This window comes from Lepidochelys kempii, chromosome 17 (genome assembly GCF_965140285.1).
Source record: "Lepidochelys kempii isolate rLepKem1 chromosome 17, rLepKem1.hap1, whole genome shotgun sequence".
Classification (NCBI taxonomy): domain Eukaryota; kingdom Metazoa; phylum Chordata; order Testudines; family Cheloniidae; genus Lepidochelys; species Lepidochelys kempii.
This window is the reverse complement of record NC_136396.1, coordinates 5,389,871-5,412,874: the sequence shown is the minus strand read 5'-3', so window position 1 is coordinate 5,412,874 and position 23,004 is coordinate 5,389,871. Positions and strand designations below refer to the sequence as shown.

General features: G+C 39.1%; 1 protein-coding gene across 2 annotated transcripts in view; it reads right to left on the bottom strand.

Moving 5' to 3' along the window:
* The window catches only part of CLTC (clathrin heavy chain), a 53,337-nt gene continuing 30,333 nt past the window's right edge, over positions 1–23,004 (bottom strand). Inside the window, exons 10-33 of one of the 2 annotated variants that reach the window (XM_073315180.2) lie at positions 22,480–22,602; positions 21,856–21,993; positions 21,105–21,269; positions 20,750–20,930; positions 18,920–19,083; positions 16,853–16,978; positions 15,927–16,069; positions 15,186–15,420; positions 14,480–14,602; positions 14,211–14,356; positions 13,742–13,925; positions 12,992–13,184; positions 12,161–12,318; positions 11,675–11,839; positions 11,370–11,477; positions 11,005–11,172; positions 10,486–10,635; positions 9,712–9,843; positions 9,409–9,519; positions 8,972–9,142; positions 8,464–8,685; positions 6,858–6,878; positions 3,316–3,391; positions 1–1,445 (exon numbers count right to left, since the gene is read on the bottom strand). In XM_073315180.2, the coding sequence (XP_073171281.1) occupies positions 1,321–1,445; positions 3,316–3,391; positions 6,858–6,878; positions 8,464–8,685; positions 8,972–9,142; positions 9,409–9,519; positions 9,712–9,843; positions 10,486–10,635; positions 11,005–11,172; positions 11,370–11,477; positions 11,675–11,839; positions 12,161–12,318; positions 12,992–13,184; positions 13,742–13,925; positions 14,211–14,356; positions 14,480–14,602; positions 15,186–15,420; positions 15,927–16,069; positions 16,853–16,978; positions 18,920–19,083; positions 20,750–20,930; positions 21,105–21,269; positions 21,856–21,993; positions 22,480–22,602 (3,528 nt within the window). In that variant the 3' untranslated portion in view covers positions 1–1,320. The remainder of the gene's footprint in view (positions 1,446–3,315; positions 3,392–6,857; positions 6,879–8,463; positions 8,686–8,971; positions 9,143–9,408; positions 9,520–9,711; positions 9,844–10,485; positions 10,636–11,004; positions 11,173–11,369; positions 11,478–11,674; positions 11,840–12,160; positions 12,319–12,991; positions 13,185–13,741; positions 13,926–14,210; positions 14,357–14,479; positions 14,603–15,185; positions 15,421–15,926; positions 16,070–16,852; positions 16,979–18,919; positions 19,084–20,749; positions 20,931–21,104; positions 21,270–21,855; positions 21,994–22,479; positions 22,603–23,004) is intronic. The other variant, XM_073315181.2, reaches the window with a different exon arrangement.

The window sequence follows — 23,004 nt, the reverse complement described above, 5'->3', positions numbered from 1 at the left end:
TTGTCAAACATTTAAGTCAATTTTATTTGAAGCTAAATATATTAAGGCAACTTAACATACCTAAAACATGATCTTTGTCAGTTTAACTGAAACAGACTACGACCTTAAAGTATCTCCCAGTTAAGATGCTGTAGCTGACCACATATAGCCAATTTTTGAAAAGTGCTATTTTCAACTGTCTGGTATAGTCCTCGCTATAGGAAAAGCATTAATACATATTTACTGCATAATCCATCAGTGCAAGACACTTTCCAATAGTCTCCATTCTCAATTTGTTTTGCTAAGATGATGGCCCCTCCCTTAACCTAGGAATGCTGTCTGAACTTGGGCCCTTGACACCAAGTGAATCTACAGGAATAGTTGGTCTCGATGGTTAGGTTAGTTTTGAAGAGAAAGATACATAAGTGAAACTACCACTATACAGGATGTCCACAGTCCAGTAATTTATTTTTAAATTCGAGTAATTTCAAATTGCACAGACAAAACTGAACAGCAATATTGTTTGAATTCTCTCTTCTGTACACTCAAAACAGTGATCTAAAACACCACAATATCCAACATACACAAACCTCAGGGCAGGGTTAGTAAATACACAGATTGGAATCATGGTGCTCTGTTCCCAAATGGAATGATCCCACAAAAAGCACAGGATACAGCACAAAAACATAAGGTCATCTGTTACATATGGAATGAGCAAAACACTAGCATTTTCTATAAGCAAAACCTGCATAGGTTAAGGGAAATTTTACTCATTTTTAAAAATCAGGCAAGGTTGTCCATACGCATTTTTAAATCATTTTAAGAGCTATGCAATCCAGAGTAGGATATGCTGATTAGTGTTGTCTGTCATCGGCCATCTTGCAAGTTCAAATAGAAATATCTTTGCTTTAGCATTTTCTTTGAATATACAATGAGACTTAAATGCATTTAGATAGACAGTACATATTGTCAGCTGCTCACATACACTGAACGCAAGATTCAATATTCGAGTTTCTTAACACTACAGAGTGCAAATTGGAATCTCCACAACAGCCTGTTTTAATGTTAAGAAGCAGTCCTGCAAAAAAGAGCCCACTTGAACAAAAACATTTAAGCTATTCCCCTTTCAAAGTAAAATCTAAATGACATGGAATGTGAAAAAAGATTGAACATAGGTGTGATCCAAACAGTTTGCGCTAGAAAACCATAGTCCTTCATGAAATAAAGGTTACAAGAACACAAGGCAAAATGCTTGCTTTTCCCAGTTTGAGTTGAAGCTTGGAGGGACGGTGGAGTTTCAGTAAGAAAATTTGCTAGCTCCGGATTGACTTGCACTGCACCTTACATGGTGTACCCGAAACCAGGCTGAGGTTGCCCATATGGAGGTGCGGTGTAGCCATAGCCAAAAGGTGCTTGTGGGGGGACTGCAACACTGGGTCCTGCTGTCAACATTAGCTGTGGCTGACCTGAAAATGGGAAGAGTAAAATGATTAACTATTTCAGTCTGTTCTAGCTACTGCAGTTTGCCTATTTCTACTTTCTTTCCCAGGAACTGTAGAAAAGATGTACAATAATTAGTTTTTACAATAATGTTGATAAAATACATTTAGGGAAGGAGATTACCTATGGAGGTGAGGCTATTTGACCACCTCAAACATTTTACTGAGTCCTTGATAATCTACCTTCCACTGCCTTTGAGTTTTCTGTTCTGCCTAGTTTATAGAAAGGAGCTATCAGCATCTTTTCTAGAAGCAGCCATGTTTAAAGGATCTTTCCTCGAGAGATCTAAGGAAGTACATGGATTTAGATGCTTTGCTTTAGTTTCTAGAAGCTACTTGTAGCATATATTGTAGAAGATGGAATGGAAAATAAGTTTACTTCCCTATGACGCAGTGAGATGTTTATCCACCTTCACCTACACAATGTCCTAGCCCAGTCCCTCTAATCCCCGATCAGTTTGGATTAGTCTTGATTATGCATTTTAGGTCAGACAGTTTAATATAGTGGCTCACCACAATCAGGCCCCACCCTCAAATTTACACCCAATACCCAAGTGCTGTAACAACCTTCTGTTTACTCCCACTTTGTCACTGCTTTCTTGTATTTATTGGACCAGCTGCCAAACCCTAGTGTAATTTTACTGCAAAACCAACTAAATAGTGAGGAAGGCAATACTGTATAGGGACTTTGAGGTATTTTCTAGATACTCATAGCTCAGTATTCTGGTCACAGAACTGTTCCTGTCCAGATTTGCTCAAAGTCATTTATGTTCCAATTTAAAAAAATATTATGCCAACTGGAATAAATTGGCAAACATTTAAATTTATGCAACATGATTTTCTACTATGAGGTAAGTATATTAAAGCTATTCTGTTTATCCCTTTCTCATTTTCATACACTTTTGAGAAATTTACTTGGAACAGTCATGTTCCATCACAAAGAGTTACATAATTTATGGACTGTGCCAGTGATTTTGCACATTTGCCCTTCACCTATCTCCATGGCATTCTGCATTTTATTGCAAGTTTAGGTATGATTGGTACATATGTCTATAGGTATTGCCACAGATCAGTCTGTGAATCGTCAACCTTCCCATAGCAGAACGTGTTTTTCTTGATACTTGTGTTCTATTTTGCTTCACAAAAGTTTAATTGTATGGTGTGCCCAAGGACCAAGCAAAAAATAGGACCCTGTTGTGCAAGGCATTGTACAGAGGAGCAAACATTCCCTTGCCCAAAGGGCTTACAATTAAAAATACTTATGTGGGAGGATGCTATGCTATAATACAAAGTGAACAAGGTTATGACAGCAGTGGTTAGTTTGGGTGGATTCAGTTAGGAGGGGATTAGCTGAAGTGTGGAAGAGTGGGGTGCGGGACTAAAGGGGGAAGAGAGGTGAGGAATGAAGCTGAAGCAGCATGTATGTCTCCAGATTTCTAGTCCTCTGAAGTATGGTTAATATTTACCTTTGGTAAGAGTTCCTTGAACATGTTGGGGTATGTGCGATTTAAGAGGGCTGTGCAATCGTCAGCCAGCCTCCTACAAGGGCAGTGAAGCACCAAACACCATATGGATTACTTTCAAAACAGACTTGGCAGAGTTAATGTAGAATTTAGATACTGCTTGTCAGACTAGTCTCAAACCAACATCACCCTGCTTAATTAGCAGAAACTTCCCACTTTCAGAGCTATTGCTTTGGATATGGGTAGGGAGAGGTGGCTTGTCAGTGTTATGCATTGAACTTTGGAAGCAATATCAATACCAATATTTAGTGCATAATTGTGTATCTGGACATTAATACACTGATTAGTGATAAGTGAATCAAAAGAAAGGTTACCATAAACAATAGGTTGTGTTTCTGTAGCTTGCTCCTCTTCCTTTCTCAGCGACTCTGAGGCATCCAGTTTATCCACCTGGAAATATGAAGGCCCAATAATTAAAACTACCACCCCTCTCTATAGAAACATGTTACTTATTTTTCTGGCAGAGACGTGGAAAAGCCTTCATGTACATTAACCACCCTCAAGAGAAGACCACTGCTTACAAATTCAAGTAGCAACATTGATATTGCTGCAGTCGTTTGTCTCAGCATTTTTCCATGAGAAAGCCCCCTGGAAGGATTTACAGAACAGCTGTAAAAAGCTCACACCAGGCTGAAATTTGGCATGCAAGGTCCCAGCCAGGGGCAACCAATTATTGTGTTTTTTTAAAATCCTTGACCATATTTAAAATACTGTAAGGAAAGTTCACTGGAGTCATTTTAGCACTCCAGCAGCTTTAGAATGTAGAGAGAAAGTTTGTCAAACTAGTGTGAAGACAACATAAGATTGTACCAAGTTGGTACACACACACACACACGTGGCACCACACTTCAACAAGAGTGTGCAGCAACTAGAAGATTATCCGTTCTCATTCACAATAAACAAGAAACTCTTGAACTAGACAAATGTCTCCAGTCTAGAACTTCTGTTTAAGAGAAAATTCTTACAAGGGCACAGAATAGTTATGAATACTTAACAGTATCAGTCGACAGCATCTGACATTTCACTTGAGCATCAAGAAGTTAGTGAAACTAACAGCCCTAGGGAAAAGTCGGTCTGTTCACTCATGCAGTTTCTAACTTTGTATAGGGAATGCATAGACTTAAAAAGCAAAGTCAAACTATGGGGCAAGTTCTTCAGAGCCACACTGCACAGAGAGCAGTATCAGAGTATAGGTGCATAAATGCCCAGCTCCCACTGTATTTGCACAGGAGGCCAGAGTAAGTCAGCTATGTGGATCAGATACTGATAGGTTCTCCCCTCCCCCCCCAAATGTGTGTTTTCACCCTAATCACATTAGGGCTACTGAAAACTGGTTAGGTGCATGTTAGATCTTAGTGTATTTTTGCTATTAGTTGGCTAGTCTTCCTTCTCTTCCCCCCACCCCTGAATAGAAACTATAGCTTTGTTTTGGGAAGTTGCTTATTTGACTATTCCACACCACTTCCGAGGATTCATCTAGCTGCTATACAGTTATAGTCATAGCTACCACAGAGACAGACTCAAATGTTCTACATCTTATGATACCGAAGATGAAGTTCTCTATTTGGAGTTGCACTAAGGTAGCATCATTGTGCCAGTAGTTTCCTCCTTAAGTACTGACAACTCAAAGGAACACAACCCACAGATACTAAACAGAGCTCTGAGATCACTTCCCTAGTTGGTACCCCAGAACTTTGATGTATCTTTGTTTGAACTATGCCAGATGTCCATAAGAGCATTAAAAAAAGGACTGCCAAACTGAGGACACAAGAACTAGCATTGGTTGTAAACATTCTGAAGCAAGCCGTCCTTCAGTCAGAAAATGAACTACATTATGGAGTCTAATGGTTTTATGAATCCATATATTCACTTGTGACCCCAGTTACCAGGCCACAGTTCATGCACGAAATACAAGTATTGGCATTTGAGAGTTGTCGCATCTCTCGCTCAATCAGGGATGAGTAGCAGAATCTTGTTTGAGAAGTTAGACACCGCACTGAAGAAAGTCAATTGTCAAGTTAGAGTCACAACAGAAAGAACGCTATTAAAAATCTTATTCAAAAAATTGCATTCAACATTAAAGTCTGTTTCAAAAATAAAATGGGATTAACTAGACTAGCTGGGAGTGTTGAAATGCTGAAGCATAGATCCAGATAGGCTCTGCATAGGATAGTGGAATATTGGAGTAGCAGCAACAGCTAAGCAGAAAGTTTCAGGTTTCCATATATTTGGCTAACCCCTAGCCCAGAATATTCTGTTTGAAGTCTCTAATGTTTGCCTTTCCTTTATCTGACCTGGTTTAGAGGCCTCTTAAAAAACCACCACACATATGGAACTTAATTATGAACACAAGCTTGTTAAAAGTCTGAAGACAGTGATCCTTATACACCACTTGATTAAGCATCACTGGGTTCAGTGCCCTCTTACACTGCTTTAGTAAAGTAAACTGCATTAAAAAGGCTTTTCCACAAAGACTGCAATAAGCTGCAGAGGAAAAGTAGTAACATGCGTTCAATGTTATTTTGGTGTTATGTGTGCATGAAAAAGAGGCAAGAGTACTGAAGCAAGTAGTGAGATCTGAAGATGATTGCCATACAGGCTCCCCCCAAAAACCACACGCAGCCCACAGCAATGCTTCGTAGCTTCAGGAATAGTGGGATGTAATTGCAATGACTGTTGTACATGCTTAGTTTAATAATGCAGACACTGCAGTTCAATTACCTTTTTTCCACACACACGCTTTCTTACTGCCTCACCTACTAGCTGCTGAAGGACCTTACGTGATGCGTTTTACTCAGGTTAGCCTTGAGTTCCAGTGGTGACCAAGATGGATGTATAAACAGCAGATGGTAGTTTGCACGGATTTAGTCTTCAAGCCCTTTATATAAGCTTGCCTGCCCTTTGCCCAACCACATTTAACAGACAAATTATGCCAGCATGGCTCATGTTCCAAGGAAAATTGGGAGTGGGTATAGGGTACAGAAAACAGATGGACAGAAGCTTTGGAATCTGCCCGCAGGCTGGGCATAATTGAGCAACAACAGGCAAGTGCCAGACAGGCATCAAAAGAGTTCAAGTTTTAGCATTACCACGTTACAAGGGTTTTTTGGAAAGGTAGCAAGAGGTTGGTTTTTTGTTGTTTTGTTTTTTAAGAAGCTGAAGAGCCCTGAAGGCAGTCTTCTCTTTTGCTCAGCTATGAGGAATGTCATGAGGAGGGGGAGGGTAAAACACAAGACTTGATACAATAGCTTAAGTTTTAACTTACTGCATCAAAACAGACTAGCACCATAAGAACTGGAAACCTGAAGAAACATGAGGAAAAGTCTCTTCTGAAGCAGCTAGTATCTATTCTGCCTACTGTCAGCACACACATTAGTAAGAATCAATAAATCAGACTGGATCACAGTCCTTATAAATTTGCAAAAATTGCTGCTAAAGAATGTACATATGACAACTTCCTTGTTAAACCAGAGTCTCTGGCTGGAGCTGGAATAGCTTTAATTACTGCTGCTTGCAGAGAAAGTGGTTATTGTCAATTCCTGCTGTTTTGTACAGTCAATTTCTTCTGAACAGTATTGGTCAACATTAGTATCTTTAAATTAGTACTTGGACTGTGATCCAACTGATCAGCCTTCTGCCCTTCCTGAAGAGTCTATTAGCCGATTAGTAGCAAGTGTATCTACTTTTGTCCTACAGTTCTAACTATTGTAGTTTTAAACAATTTGCAGAGGCTTTAGTGAGATATTGTTGGGAAAAAAGCAGTAGCAGCAGTGTAGTAAAGGTAGGAAAGAAAACTCATGCAGTTTCTTTAGACTTAGTCCTCCAGACTTAAAGATGGAAAAGAATCAACTTTCACCTTTTCCTTTATTGCATCAACCTGCAAAGGAATTCAGAAGTGCAGCTTAGAAAAAAAAAATCAAATTCCATATGTAGCATATAATGGTAGAATTAGCAACATAAGAATCAGGGAAGAAACAATTGATAAGATACAAGAAAAAGAGTAAAAACAAAAGGAAACACCAGAAGTATCTGATTCAGAAAGCCAGCTGTAGTTTGTATTGGTCATTAGATTTTATTGACTAATAAGTCAAACTAGGAATACAATAAGGTAAATCCTTTTGCAGCATTTATACTCGAGGTTTAAATATATATGCACTAAAGTTCTAATTCAAGACTAGAGTGCACACACTCAAAGGTAACGTTATATTAGTTGGGACTGATGTCAAAGTATCCCATAATCACCAATAGGATACACACTTGAAAAAGTTTTCTAAAGCACTAACACCAGTTGCTTTCAACCAAAAATTTCTCTGCACTAGTTTGACTCTGCAACAAGTGGCTCTAAAACTGCCATAAAAAAAGCAAAAGCACACCACACCAACCCTTTGAACATCAACAGGCAAATCCTCCCTCTGTGCAACCAAATGTGCATTACTTGTTTTATCACTCAAAATAAGGTTACCTAGTAGCCCCTAGCTGTAGAAGCTTTATCATAAAAATTAGAGAATCCAAAGAATAAGTTGTATCGAAAGTGATTGACAAAAAATGCTCAAAGTCAGCGTAGCTGAAGTTGTCCAAGAAAAGTCTGGTGACACTGGAATTGAAAACACTTAAAAACTAACAGGTGCTACAGTTAAATAGCTTGTGGCTTTTTCCTGGAGGTTCACACATACATAAAGCATACCCACAACGGAAAGTTTAAAGCTCCAGAGGAAAAAAATTCCTCTATAGTCAGATTTATCTGGACAGTCTTGCTGGAAGGAAAGCATCCTAAAAATAAAGGAGTTTCTTCAAACAAAAGAGCAAGCAAGCGTGAAAAGAGGCTAGTTAAAACTAGAGTTGCGTGTCTTATGTCCTTGAACATATGTTCAAGTAGTCTGCTTCATAAACACTTACATTTCAGAGATTCCACTCCAAAATGAGTCTAGATTGAGAGGATTACAATTAGTCATATTTCAATTCACTGTATCCTTTGATTATTCAAGTAATTGCTGAGCTATGCAAAACACTAATTTTTTCCACTTAAGAGCATGGCAGACATGTAGATTTAAGAGTGTTTATAAAACATCTGTTCCAATATTCCTGTCCACTAAACAAAAGGTTCTCTCGGAATGCTAACCCATAATGCATGGGTAGTTTCCAGATTTCCCTATAGTCTGGGGGGGAGGAGGGAGGGGTGTAGGAGAAGAACAGTTCTTTGACAAGGAGAAAATTTTGGCACTAGATTCACATTATCTATGGGTTCAGCAGAGAACTATTACAGATGCAAGTTCTTCTAACTAGTAGCTAGGGAACTATCTGTGGGTGTTTCATTTTTCCTAGCAGGTATCACTTAAAAGTGAAGCCTTTCTCCCCTGATGAACTGAAAATAAGAGTGAACGTAAGTCAAGGCAGACATTTGACAAAGCCAATATCAAGATTAGTGGCAGGTGAAAGTCTCAACCAACAGAAATAGCTTTTACCTTGGTCAAGTACTCCTTCATGACCTGAATAAAATAGGGCATGGCAAAGTCCATGATGTTGTGCCTCCATGCAGTTTCCAAGACAACATCTGGCCTTAGAAGGTCATAACAGGTGAAGAGACAAGCTCCAAAACATTCTCTCTTTTCTTCCTGCAAGAACCACTGCAGCAATTCTTCTGCTAACTCTGTATCTTTGGATTCTGAAGCATATTGCATTGCATCCTACAAAAGAACACGAACAAAGAACAAAACCTCTCATTAAAAGAGCCACATCTAATATGCTGGAGCAGGAACTGTGCTAGGCATGCCAAGTTTGGTCAAAGCAGTAATGAGCCATTCCAAAAAAAGCTATCTTGGGGATTTAGACTTCCAAGATGCACAAAAACAGCTTTTGAAGTACATTATAGCAATACTATCAAAGGGGGTAGGATCACTCATACTAGTATTAAAGTAAGCTATGTGAACATAGGTCTGCATAGCTTTAATGTTCTATATTCCAGTCTGTTACCTTGTATAGTCTGTCTTTCTTGCAAAGTTCTACACTCTGTTTCCAGCGATTGTTGCCTTTAAAGAGATATGCAGCAATTCTTCTGAACTCAATCAGCTCATGCTTCTCCAAACGCTGAGCAAGGGAGATGTTGTCAAAGTTGTCATAGGCATCTATAGATGTCCTAAGAGCCTGAATTGGAATAGAATGTAGTCATTCAAACGTCAGTGCTTGTGTTCCAGAAAGGGTCAACCAATTTACGTTTGATACCACCTGAGCTGTTTGCAGAGTTCCTTTGCTCAAACTTTTGCGTCTATTTTCAGATCTAAAGTAATCCTGCAGTTTGTTACTGCAGTTAATGGATGCATAGTTATACCAATTAGCTATCTCTACCAATTAGCATTCACAAAAGAAAGGTGTTTTAAACAAGGGCAATTTTTTTTTTAAAAAAAGCCTACCTGATAGTCTTCTTCTATAATGAAGAGATTATTCAGAGACTCATTCACTGATTTGTTGTTGTGGTTTTGAACTGAGCGCAAGTAGGGTTTAACAAGTGGAAGCTGTTTAGCCTTTAAGAGAAGAAGTTTTGACATGAGAATCCTGAATATAACAATATAGCACACCATAAGCTTATAGATGTCCGTCGCAGATACATTCACTGTCATTTACTCAACTGGAGTTGTAAACCTTTAGATGTAGCCAAATGCTTCATCTCCACTTGTAAAGTCTCTCATAATTATAGGAAAATGAAAACCAGTTACCTTACTGAAGAAGTTTACAGCACGAGTATGATCCAGCCGGGGAGACAGCACCATCAACAGATCATTGAGCAAGAGGGGTTTAAATTCCAAATAAAACTGGATTGCTTTATAATACAGCTCCACATTGGCCACCTAGAGACAGCACAGAGGATCATTTAATAGATCTTTACATACTTGTTTCATGGTGTTTATGTATTTCTGCATGGATTTTTCTGGTTCGTTACCTCTAATGAATATAAGACCCTTAAAAAGAAAAGGAGTACTTGTGGCACCTTAGAGACTAACCAATTTATTATATTATATTATATTATATATATTATATTATATTATATTATCAAATAAATTGGTTAGTCTCTAAGGTGCCACAAGTACTCCTTTTCTTTTTGCGAATACAGACTAACACGGCTGTTCCTCTGAAACCTGTCATAAGACCCTTAAGTTACCTAAAGCATGTCTGCCAGCATTAAGAAATTTTGCTTTAGAGATTTCAGATTTGCTCAGTTTATTTTGTGCTATTTGATTAAATATAAACCTTCAAAGGGTAATCTAATCATTTGTGGCATTGTAAGTCTACTTGGTATTTTACCATAGATCCAGGATCCCTGACATAAGCTTAAAGATAGTGATGTAGAAGAGAAAAATGTTATGCTGAAACTAGTACCAGTTTAAGCTAGGATAGCTTCTAATCAGGAGGCCATTAGCTAGAATACAAATCAAACATGCAGAACAGTGTTGCCTTTAAAGAGGCATTTCTCACACCAGATCAGGCAGTACCTTAGTGATGATATCTTTGAACTGTCCTTCTTTCCATGCATCTGTTGGGTGATTCATCATTGTGATGATGGCATTATCATACTCTTCATATTTATCATACAAGAACACCAGCTCTGCCCAAAGATGGGCTTGTTCTGCAGCTCTTAGCACCTATACACAGAATGTAAGTGTTTAAATACAAGTTTAATAGAGCAAAAAAAAAAAAATTAAGGCCACAAGGGGCCATTATGATAATCTAGTCTGACCTCCTGCATAACACAGGTTAGTGGTTTTCAGCCAGTGCTTGGTCATCAATAGCTTTCAGCACTCTTTCAGCTTTGAAATCCATCAGTTAACTTCAGAGCACTGATTTACTTTTATCTTGGTATTTCGTTAGTGTTGAAGCTTAATAGATCAGGTGGTTTTATTAAGTGTGAAAATCTTGTAATTTCATTAAAATTTAGTTTATGCAACAAACTGTTCTACAGGCTATCTAGAACGGTTTAAAACTACCCCTCACATAGGTTTCGAGACCGTTACCTTGGGAATGTTGACTCTGGACCAGAATAGTTCCAAGTGCTCCCTCATCTTCTGGGGTTTGAATTTGGAGTAGAGAATTGCTAGCTCTGTAAACATTCCCATGTGGGCACGCTCAAGTCCCAATGCTGCTTCCAACATAGTTATCAACTCTTCAAAGTATCCACGATCCTTAAGAGACAGGTGCAGTTAAGAGACAGCTGTAGCAAGAAGTTAGGTACTAAATGGATAAAGAGACAGCATGCCAAGTTTGAAGCAAAGGTGATCCTGTAACTCCGAGTTACAGTAGCATCTGTGCAGGCATATTTTGGTTGATGCTTTCAGTAGCATTAGAATTAGGAGTATCTAGTACATGTGCTCGTCATTACCTGGTAATAGTTGATGAGCTCTTCCAATTCATCTGCATGCACTACAATATGAAGTCCACACATCTGGGCTAGACGGAACTCTTTCCCATCAACACATGCAAAGCAAACCTGAAATTCAAGTGATAACAATTACGTTTTGTCCAGTTTATGAAAAAGCACAGCTCTATCCAATTGTATACCGAAGAATCCTGTCAACATAGGTATATTAGGATTTAAGAAACACTGTTGGTAAGATTAAATATAATCTCCGAGGCAACCTCTTTTGATATTTTACTGAGCTGAACTCGTAAGACAGGGTAATTTACCTCTTTCCATGTTCGAGTGCTGTTTGCTTTCCGAGCACCGTCAACAGCTGCTTGGTATTCACCTAGGTGAACCAATGTGGATGCCAAACGGCCGAAATTTGACACGTTGTTATACAATAGCTTAGCAGCATCGTACATCTTCTCATCATAGCAGCGATCACCAACCTAAGATTAAGTTGGAACGTTAGTCTTCTAGACTAGCCACAAGAATAGAATTTTATAGTGAAACTGATCTTAAAGGATTTCTAAAATTAGATCCATTCTGAAGTCTGAGGAAGTTCTAGCCACTAGCTAGTATGTCTAAAGCTATTAGACAAAAGTGAACTCTGCCTCAAGTTTTTTGTATTTTATTAGACTTCTTGAAGAACTACATCACATCACATTCAACCCAATAAATTCTTGGCAGGCCAAAGCTTGGCATTCTTACTGGCTGAACCCCAAAATCCTATTACTATGACAGCTAAGGAACCAAGAGCAGAAACTCACTTGCTGTATATGAGCATTATTAGGTCCATTTATGAATTCTTCCAGCTCAGCTAGACGATTTGTTTTAGCAAGAGCAAAAATGAGTTCTGTCTCCACATAGGACTCTCGTGCTTTTTTGCGTGCCATCTGTAGGTATTTCACCAGCTCTTCCCAGTTCCCTAGGTGAAGCAACTTCACATTAAAAATGGTAACTTTTCATGATTGAATCACCTATAGTTTGAGAATGAACAGGACTAGAAGTTTGCTCTGTTAAGTTAGTTTTACAATGATAATTTCTGTAGGTAGCAAACATTACTTTAGCCAGGACCAAGGCAAGAGAATTTGCCATTATGAGTGGCCAGCCTCTCATGCTAGAGACTATAATGATCTGAGTTAATTGTTGCCCTTTTACTATAGGAAACATTTAAAGCTCTATCAGTTAACTTGCATTTTACTTTACTATCGTTAGAGTTGTTAAAAAGCAGTTCTCACTATGTGGAATTCAGAAGCCTAGTGAAAATTTAACTCTGCAGCTAGGACAGCTGACCAGGAGAGGGCAGCAAGAACTACAGAGGAGCTAGTAGTGATATATATTCATTTGATCAACCATATTTGAGGAATGCTGTCAACCTGAGTTTTGACCTTTGATCATTTTAGTATTATGAGATACAGATCTCACATTTTCTAGTTCAGCAGAATTTAGTGCTACCCATAACACTAGCAGGTAAGAGTTTCAGATCGTAGCGTCAGCTGTTGTAGTCATTTAAATGACATGCTTTGGTTAAACTTCAGATATCCAAACATACCAGAACAGCACAGAAGATTCAGTTAAACAAAAACTGAAAATCCTACCGCTAGCATTGGCAGCTTGAACAACTTCCATGTAGGAGGAAGGATCATCTGCTTTAATGTAGGAGTCAATTGCTTCTTTTACCATCCCTTTCTGAAGCTGGGCTTTAGCAAGCTGACTCCACACAGCAGGCTCATTGCAGCGTTCAGCAAATTCATAGGCACGATCCAGGTTTCCAATGTGTTCAATCAATACCTGAGGAAATGGTAGCATGTCAGTCACCATCAGTACAGAAAAAAACATTAGTCTTAAGTTTCCAGAGAACTAATGAGTTGCACTCAACCCATTAGTTCTGTTTTCTTCTTTAGACCAGGAAGTAATCAAGGTTTGTTGTTGGTTCTTTGAGAGCCAGTCTTGCTAACGCTCAGCATGACTCTTCCAAGAACTGCTTACTTCTCTTCCACTTTCTGCAGGAGAACTCTGAAGGGGCAAGCCTAAGAATGCTTAAGTAGAATATAGTTAAAGTCTAAACTCAGCTGTGTAGCTTTTACTTCAAACACTCAAGGTTTGTATAATCAAAATAGAGGCAAAATTTCAGCAGTTGAGAGAGAAACTAGATAAGCCAGGAAGCAATAGGAAAGTGACAGTCCTGTCATCTTTGGAAGGAGATGCTTCTGCTGGTAGTCCACTTTAAAAAAAAAAAAAAGCACACATCAGCAGAGCCAGGAGCACACTCCACTATTCAGGCTTTTATGCTGTCTCAAAAGCTTAAAGATTTCCTAATTGTAGAATCAGACTAGAATTTATGATACCTGCACAGCTGAGGTGTTGACATCAAATTTCCTGAAGATGGCAAAAGCCTCCTCAAAAAGCTCATTACTGATAGCAATGTTAGCAATATCTGGAGCATCATAATTATCCAGACGGTTGATATATTCCATGACACGAGTACGGTCAGCTTTAATAGCTGTGAGAATAAGGAGGTTTTGCAGGTTCCTAGTAAGAAACAGACAAAGCAATTAGTGAGTGCCGAGTCAGTTACTTCAGATTAAAAACCACTGGCTATTGTTAGAGGTGAATACTGTATGAAACTCAAATCCAAGGCCCTTATCCTAAACTCTCATCCCCAAACCAAAGAGTGAACTTTAGCAGCTCCCCAAAATTATGTTTACTCCCCAAAGCAGCTGGAATTTTTACTGCAGCAAGCCCTAGCCCAGAGCTAGACTGCTTCAGTGAAGTCTGTTGTAGCTGCCTATATATGGTTTAGAACTTTTTACGCACCTGTGTTCACTGAACACAGAGTTATCAAGAACTATTTTCTCCAGCAGTTCAATGAGCTCATTGGGAAGATCAGCAGTCATGAAAGCTTTTACAGTAACAGACACTTCTTCAGGGTCCTGCGTCTCAGACAGTGCAGTCTGCACAACCTAGAGACAGAAGAGTCAAGCCATGGATAAGCTATAGTCAGCAAATTGCAAATACTTCACCTTCAATTATAGCTAGTTCTGTCATTATGTTAAAATGAATAGGAAGTTTGAGGGAGACTATACCTGGTCAATAAGTGGTCTTCTGTAAGGATTGCTTTCCAGCAGTACACTCCCCCACAATTCAGGATCCTTACGGCGAACTAAGTAACGTGAGAGGCTCTTGAAGAGGGAGTTTTCATTGCATACCTAAGTGACAAAAAGGTAGATAAGTGAAGTCATCTGAAATTACTTAAAGCAAATCTTAATAGATTCATAGAAATGTGAGGATGGAAGGCACCTCAAGAGGTCATCTAGTCCAGTCCCCTATGCTAAGCCAGGGTGAAACATACCAAGGAGACACTGATTTTTCTAAATCTCCAAATCTTGGGACTGGGAAGACCAACAAGTTAACTTCTAATTATGTGGTGTGAGTTTGACAGTAAATAAAGCTCATTTCAAGATTTATATCAGAAATTGGAGGAGGACTTTCCACAACACAGTCACTGGAAATTCAAAGCAATCTCACTGCTTTCAAATTTGGACCAGATCCTTGGAAGAGGAGTTTCATTTAGATGAAAAAGTAATCTAACAGGGACATGCCTTTTAAAAAAAAAAAAAGGTCATGGTGCTATACTTATGCCAGTTAATTCCCACTTTGAACTTCTGCTGCAAAAGCAGCTGTTTGTTGCAGTAGTGCATAAATCTCTTCCCCAAGATCAAATAGGTTGTTTTTTTTTTAATTTGTGGGTGATTCCACCCCATTTTCCCTGAACTCACTGGATATACGCACATTAATAAGCTCCAAGTCACACTGCCCACGCTCATAAGCCACACATGCCAAATGAGGGTCTCTCTTCTCACAGTACTTCCCCACAACACGACTGTCATAGTAGGGATTCTCACGCAGAAATCTTTCTGGGTTGTTGTTGCTGTCTATGTAGATTTTGGCCAGTGCATTATGAGTAGCAGGTTCCTCACAACCCTCATGAATTCTTGCTTCTAACCATGGAAGGAGCAGTTTTAGCCTAGAACAAATATATTAGTTTTATTAACAAGCCTGCAGGATCTACCCAACCAAGAGACCTCCCCAGTTTCTTCCTGAAGGCATTACTCATCCTCCTACCATTGTGTGTATTTCTCTCTCAAAATTTCTTTATTGAAAGCTATCAAGTTAGTTGAATGCCAAAAACCAAAAGCCACCTCCATTAAGTCTTAATTGCAATGCCATCAAAGCATCCAGATGCACCTCAAGAGTCTACAATTAAAGATCTATTCTTTTCCATTAGCTCCCCCCAGTGTTCCATACAGGACACTACTGGAAACTAAGGGAGAAACTTGTCACAAGGCTATAAATTTGTCTTTTATCATTTAAATCACTGTAATAAAACGATAGCCTAATGAAGGTCTACACCTTTTTCCTTTACAGACAGACCCTAAGCTTTAACCACAAACAATCAGAAATTACTAAAGTTAGAAACATTAGCTCTAATCAGAAACATGTACAGAGATGGTTATTTGTGGAGTTGGATACCTGTTTCTTTTTTCTACTTCTGCAACAAGCTCATCAGTGGAGAATTGACCTCTCACAACAAGGATCAAGTTCTTTATCACATCTTCAGAACAATCCACATCAAGCAGTCCCCCAATGACAACAGGCAGACGGCTTGGATTCACCTAGGGCAACAAGAACACTTTAGTAAAGTGACAAATTGGAGTACCAACCATGGAGAGATTGTATGTTCCTTCCCTGAGAATCCATTTGCATGTATGAGAATTGCTAGAATATTGTTCAACTTCAAGTGGGCCTGCTTCATTTTCCCTACCTGGGCTCAGAAAAGCTCCTGAAGACCATGACCGGTTGAGGCAGATACTATGGATTTCTCAATCATGTGAAGATTGACAAGAACTTACATCTTCCTCAGACTTCAGCAACAGAGATAAATAGGTGAAGTATGTAATGTGCTATTCTCATTTTTATGGGGAAAGAAAAAGGTGTTTTAGGCCATTGTGGCATTCCCCTCAAACGCAGCAGCTGTACTAGCTTTCATGGAGAGGGAATGGATTTGTTGTACTAACAGAAGGAATTAATAATGAAGAATCAAGTAAAAATGTTTTGGAGGTTGAACCCTCCTTCCCAGAAAAAGGTCTGTTTTCACTAATAAGGTGGCCAGAAGCAGAACCAATCACTTGGTGATTAGGAGAAGGACCGCTTGTGTTCTGAAATTATATAGCTATTTGTTGAGAGCACAAAGGAAGTTACATGGTTAACGTCCTCTCCAAGATGGATAGCAAGCTTCGAAGTCGGTTTGTTTGAAGTGATTTAGATTATGGATTTTGTGGTGTTGGTATTGCATGCATTGGTAGCCATGACCGTCCCTGTGAAAAGAAACTGGATGAGACCATATTAAGCCATTTGGACAGAAGGCTTTTAAGTCCCTCTGGAAATATGGCTCTTACCTTCTGTACGTAAATCTCAATATATTTTTGGAGATTATTTCTATACAGGTACAGCACGAGGTCATGGACAAAGTCAAAGCGATCACATACAATGATCAGTGGTAACTGGTCAGTCAGTTTTGCTTCCTGCAAAGGAAAAAAAGCAGAAATATGAATTACTACATTAAAACTGGAGAAAGTTGATAAATGAGGCAAGTCTGAGGAGACCAGTCTGATCAGAGATAGTTTACTGTTTTTAAATCTCAGCTGTTTTGGTTTCCTAAACTAATTTACCTGACAGCATGTTACTATTGTTCCCACTTTGAAGCCATGCACACATAGTGAATTATAAAACAGGTGTAAACCTTGACAATATCTAGAGCAAAAAACCATCTGAAATGTCAGTCACTGGTCCTTGGCACACCCACATCTACAAAAAACAATTTTACAACACAGGACAACGAGTATTACAAACCTAAGCTATACTTCAGCATTTGTGAACTGCCACTGGTGTTCAGTGTGCAGGATTAACACTCTGGGATCGCAACAGGAATCTAACAAAACCATTTTAAGGATGATGTGGTCTCAGTCATGTGTGAGATGACCAGATATGCATGATTTGAGCTAGTTTCCTCACCTCACACCTTAATCTGAAGCATTTCTGGCATCCCCAAGGAACCCACTGTTTCTGAATTTAACTAGGATACCCATGCAGGGTCACATCTATCTTAAGAACCTACCAAACTACTGCACTGTTGAATCACTGACTTGTGACTGCAGGAGGTCAAAAAAATCAGAGCGTGCATCAGTAATCTGCATGTCTAAAGACCTTTGGGAATGAATGCCCCAAAATCTGGCAAAAAGGCAACATGTCTAAATAAGCTAAAGTGGCAGCCAAATACTATACATTTAGAGTACCCTGAAGAATCAACCTTGTCAGACCCAGCTACTGAAAGCTGTTTAACATGCACATCCCAGAATGTAATTCTACATACAAATCGACACTGAAGGAGTTAACAGACTGGGAGACCTAATCCGGGGGATTTACCTGGTACATGTCCTGCACATTCCACAGACACAAGGAACAGCACAAAAAATAACAATTTCCATCAGGAATTTGTTGACAGTAACCATTCATTGAGGATAATTTGTTGTAAACAGAAAGACCTGTTGAGTTATACACACAAAAATCTTCCCCCAATAACAACAACTTTTTTCCTTAGAGTTTATTTTCTGGGACATTAAAACAAAGTTTTTCTACGTGACAGATGAGAGAAGTGTTAAGCAGCAATAGGTGTATTATGCTATTTAACAGATTTTGCTGTCACACACCATGAAATGGCTATACAACCAGGACAAAATGTGAAGGCAGGAAATGTTCCCAGATAAAGGCTGATTCTCTGGCAAGTGTGTTTAGAAACAACCTTAGGTAGTTGTATTGACTGACATGGCCATAGACAGTGTAACAATGCCAACTGGCTACCGATTTTCAACTTCATACATGGTATCTTTCTAGCCTCAAACCTGAAGATCTGACATCAGTAGAGCATGTTATGGATACCACTAATTCTCTAATAGTTATTTTCACAGAACAGCTATCATGTAGTAGTAAGAAACTGACGTGGGGTTTGAGATTACGGCATTTATTAGTGTGGGAAAAAAAAGAAAAAGAAAAAAAGACTTAACAGGTGACTTCTAGAACTTTTTCCATTTATAGCTCACGTAATTAAATCCAACTGGCATCATATGTTCCAGTTATGACTGTTTATTCAATGGTGTCCAACTCTAAGATGCTAGGGAACAGACTGGCTCAGCAGTATCCTCCAATACAGGTAATTTCTGCTGACTTACGGATGCACATGTGGCCTGAGGAACGGCATTCATCTTTCCTATATTCCAAACAGTCTCCATATTAGAAACTGCTTAAAGAGATTAAGAACTGTTTTGGACTTTCATAGGTCTATGTGCAATCCAGAGCGCCTGTTCTCAAGACATCACTACTTAGTGGTGTACCCTAGTGGAAGTGGATAAGTAACAAGCAATCCTGCTGCAAAATAGAAAATACTGCAATGCTAGTCAACTCTTTACCTTGAGGAAGTTTTTAACACGTTCTGGATCATAGCAATTGCTTTCTCTGCAGATTCTTTCCACTTCTTTAATTTGCCCTGTCTTGCATGCAGCTTGGATATATTTGAAGTGCACATCTGGGTCCTGGCTGAAGTTTACAATTGAGCCCAAGAAATAAAATAGACCTTAAGGGAAACAAAGACTCAATATGAATAGTCTTCATACCAAATAAAAATCAAGCTGATTATGTGACAGCTTGCTCTAAGGACTTCTCATAAGTCTCAGACTGCAGCAAGGGAGCCATAGGATGCCTAAGACATATTTGAACTGGAGAAACTAAACAGTGGAACACCACACAGAAGTGGAATTGTAGCTGACGTGCAGTACTGTAATCTCTTCAGTGACAGAGAAAGCATGCACAGAAGATAGTTTAAGGCTCTTTGGAGCAATGCAAGCAATAGCAAAGTCACAAGTCATCCCTCTCCCTCTGCATACGTTACACAAGTCCATCTGCTCTGGGCAAGTAACTGAAGATTTATAGTCCAGTCTGGCTAGGTAAATTCACTCCTTCCTTCATTTTGGGCAGTCAGTGGTCCTGTACACTCAAGCTGTAGCTGAATCATGGTGCAAGCAGGCCAACTGAAACTGCCATTCACTTCCATTTTTAATTTCCCCATATGGTTGAGAGGATGGAATACATGGCATACTTTGGAAAAGTATTCAGCAGCTCTGCTTCTAAGATGCTCCCTGGTAGGTACACATAAATAAGTGTGCAGTATTCAGCTAGCTCAGTTTTCCACGTATCTAATGTCTCTTGCACAAAGTTTGATCCTGCTATGCCAACTGTTAACACTCCTTACTTCACTGCCCGCAAATGCAGGCGGTGATAGCTTGCTACAGGCCACACAAAAATAGGATTAAGGTCAAGTGTTATTTAATAATTACATGCGTAAAGCAACTGCCATGTCAGATAAACGTTCTTGAACAATCACTTTCCTGAAGTCTCAATGAAATAAATGGCCAAAAGGCTAATGCTTAATAGTGAGTTTTTGGCAATGCTGTTTAGCTACAGGCTTTTTATACAGAAAGCAGCTTTGAAAGGGGACCCTGTTCACCTACGACAGAGGCAAGATGTTCCCTTATACAAAAAGTTGGAAAGAAAAGCTTTCCAAGGGCTATTGTCTCCATCTATTCCTATCCCAACTCCAGATCCCATTGTCCACTGGCATGTTGGCCTGTTCAAAATCTGCAGTACCACGTAAGCAATTTAGGATATTTTTTTCCTGTACAGATGCTGAAAGTAGATAAGAGTTCAGTAAAAAAGAAGGACTGACAAATGAATGGGGAATGGCTAAACTAGCCAACAAGAGGGTGGGTGTAGAGGAGATACAAGTATACAGAACTAAGCTCTAAATATGAGTAGCCACCAGCAGAGTTTAGAAAAGCATAAAAAAGGTGAGAAGTAGCTGCCAGCTTTCTTAAGTATACAAGTTTCTGATGCAGACACACGTTGCCCTTTTCCCCCATGGAGATCCTTTTACCAGTCTGTTCTAAAGGCCTTCACCAAGAATCTACTAAAAACTTAATAGTTTACCCAAGAAGTTTCCTGGCAGGAGTGCAATTGGACAGTGAAGTAGTCAAAATGGTAGGATTTAGACCAACTTCTCAAACTGTTGCTTTTGGAGGGTCAGACAAGCCCTATAAAGTGGAACTTCCTAATGTCTATCAGGTTGCCAAATGGACTCAGCACTCCTATGCACACTAGCATACAGACTATTACATCTGCAATAGAATAGATTATGTTTAAGAAAGTGAAGTAATGCTAAACAAAGTATTCCCATTGCATCTTACCTTCAAAGCTCTTAAAAGACTCAAACAGCTCAATAAGTGACTGTGTTGACAGCTGTTCATGATATTTTGAAGCTACCTGAACACAAATCTGCAGGTTTTGACGAATGTTAGCAGAAAGCATGGCACGCAGACACTCCAGAGAGTCTTCTACTGATAGGGAGCCAAAATAATTCACCAGCCACTAGAGAGAGATAGCAAGATCATTACAAAAGATTCTCCATATAAAAAATATGGAGCACCAATTTTAAAGCTGCATAAATATTGTAATTTGAAAGATACACTGCTTGAAGTGTGATAATTTTAAGATCCTGGAAGGTAAGCTAGCCAAACCTCTACAAAATTTTGGATTCTGTACCTCAGGGTTGAGAAGATGAGTGTGAACTACTGCACGCTTGATATCATACAAGTCAGTGAAGTGTTCTAATGCTCTCTGCAGCAGGCCAGCTTTCTCACACAGCTGTGCAATGTGAGCCCGGTCATAGTGAGTAAACATCTGGTTTCCCAAGATAGCATCTGCAACCTATAAAGGGACAGTTGGAACAAGAATGGGTTTATTCTAGTTCTGGAGTTTGTACATTAGATTCTGCATACGACTCATCAGGAAAAACTACAGTAAATTACTAACCCAAATCAGAATGAAATCTTGAACTACAGAAGATCCCATGACTATTTTAAAGAGGTCACTTAAGACACTAGAATTAGAGCCAGGGTTAATGGTAGGTTCATAGGCATGAACTTTGGAGCCAGATCCAGATTTTTTTTTGGGGGTGGGGTGGGGTGGGGAGGACAAAGGGTTGTTGGCTTAACCTGATATTTAATATTATGGCACAGTATAAACAGGGAAGTTGTTAGACCTGAAATATGTAGATCCTAGCTTAATATCTGACTGGGAACAAAAAACGCTTTTGAAATAATTAGTTCTAGGCAAAGTTATACTCATTTTCATTGACTTTAAAAGGTGTATCTAGTCAGATATTAAGCTAAGCTGAAACCCATAAACTACTATAATATCTTCTAAAATTTTTCATACCTATGCTGATGGAAGTTTGGTTACAAGATACAAAAACCTGATCAACTGTCAGTTTGAGGACGTCTATAAGACATACCTGAGGTGCATGCATGAGATTCATCTCGAGTAAACGTGTTTGCAGGGGACCCTCAGAAGGGCGGTTATTCTTCAATGCATCCAGCAAGAAGGCAGTACACTGCTGAATTAGGTTGTACTCCATAAACACATCCACTATCTGCAAAAAAAAGAAGTGTACTATTTTGGAACTGCAGTACTAGTTTCAGTGTAAAGGTTCCATTTCAAGACGTTAACAAGTTTACTTTTAAATATGAAAGTTTAGATGCAGTCACAAGATCTAGTTTGATTTTACTAGCATTATCCCAGTCCATCAATGAGAGCACTTGTTTCGTATTCTTGTAATAGTAGGATTGCCTCCTCATGAGGATGAGGAATTTCAATTAACAGGTTATGCTTGAAACCCCTCACAAGGCAGAGCTAAGTACCTGAGCTATCACTTCCTTGGAAACACTGCTGAAACAAGCTTAGCTTACCTATTTAATTTAAATTGCTTTTCAGTGTTAGAAAAAATTAATTTTGAAAAGCCACATCTTCAGGAGACAATTTAATACCCTTTCTCCACTGGCAGCTTTAAGTGGTAGGCATGAATCCCAACTCATTTGCTTAACAGTCTTAAGATTTGCAAGGTATTTAAAGTTAATACTTGTGTGATATCTGCAAGAGGTTCTTCATCCTGAACTAGCATTTGAGCAAACTGCTGTCCTTGGTCAGGGCTGATTCGCATTACATTCCTCAGCAGGAAAATCCAATCTGGAGTATACCCAACCTGTAAGAGTAGCCATAATAAAAAGTGTTAGTGCTTCAAGAGAAGCTAAATAAAGTCTCAACAGATACAGAGCCAAGGAGCAGCTACATGAAAGCATCAGGAATCAGTTCTTGTACATGAAGAATCTGCGCTCATTTGGGTATCTCAAAGCACTTTTCCCATCTACGTGGGGAATGTAAAAAAAGCTAAATGGGTAGACAAGCATAGAGCTGTTGCCCAAGATGAGTCAGTGGCTCAGTCAAGATTTTAACTCAGGAGTATCACACACTCCCTTTAAGTAGTATGCCAAAGTGCAAGTTTTTAAATTAAAAAGGAGAGAGTCTTGAATGCAATATTCATATTTAGCTAAACGTTCTAGAGAAATAGGTATCCTGAGATTAACACATTTGTGCCATTATGATA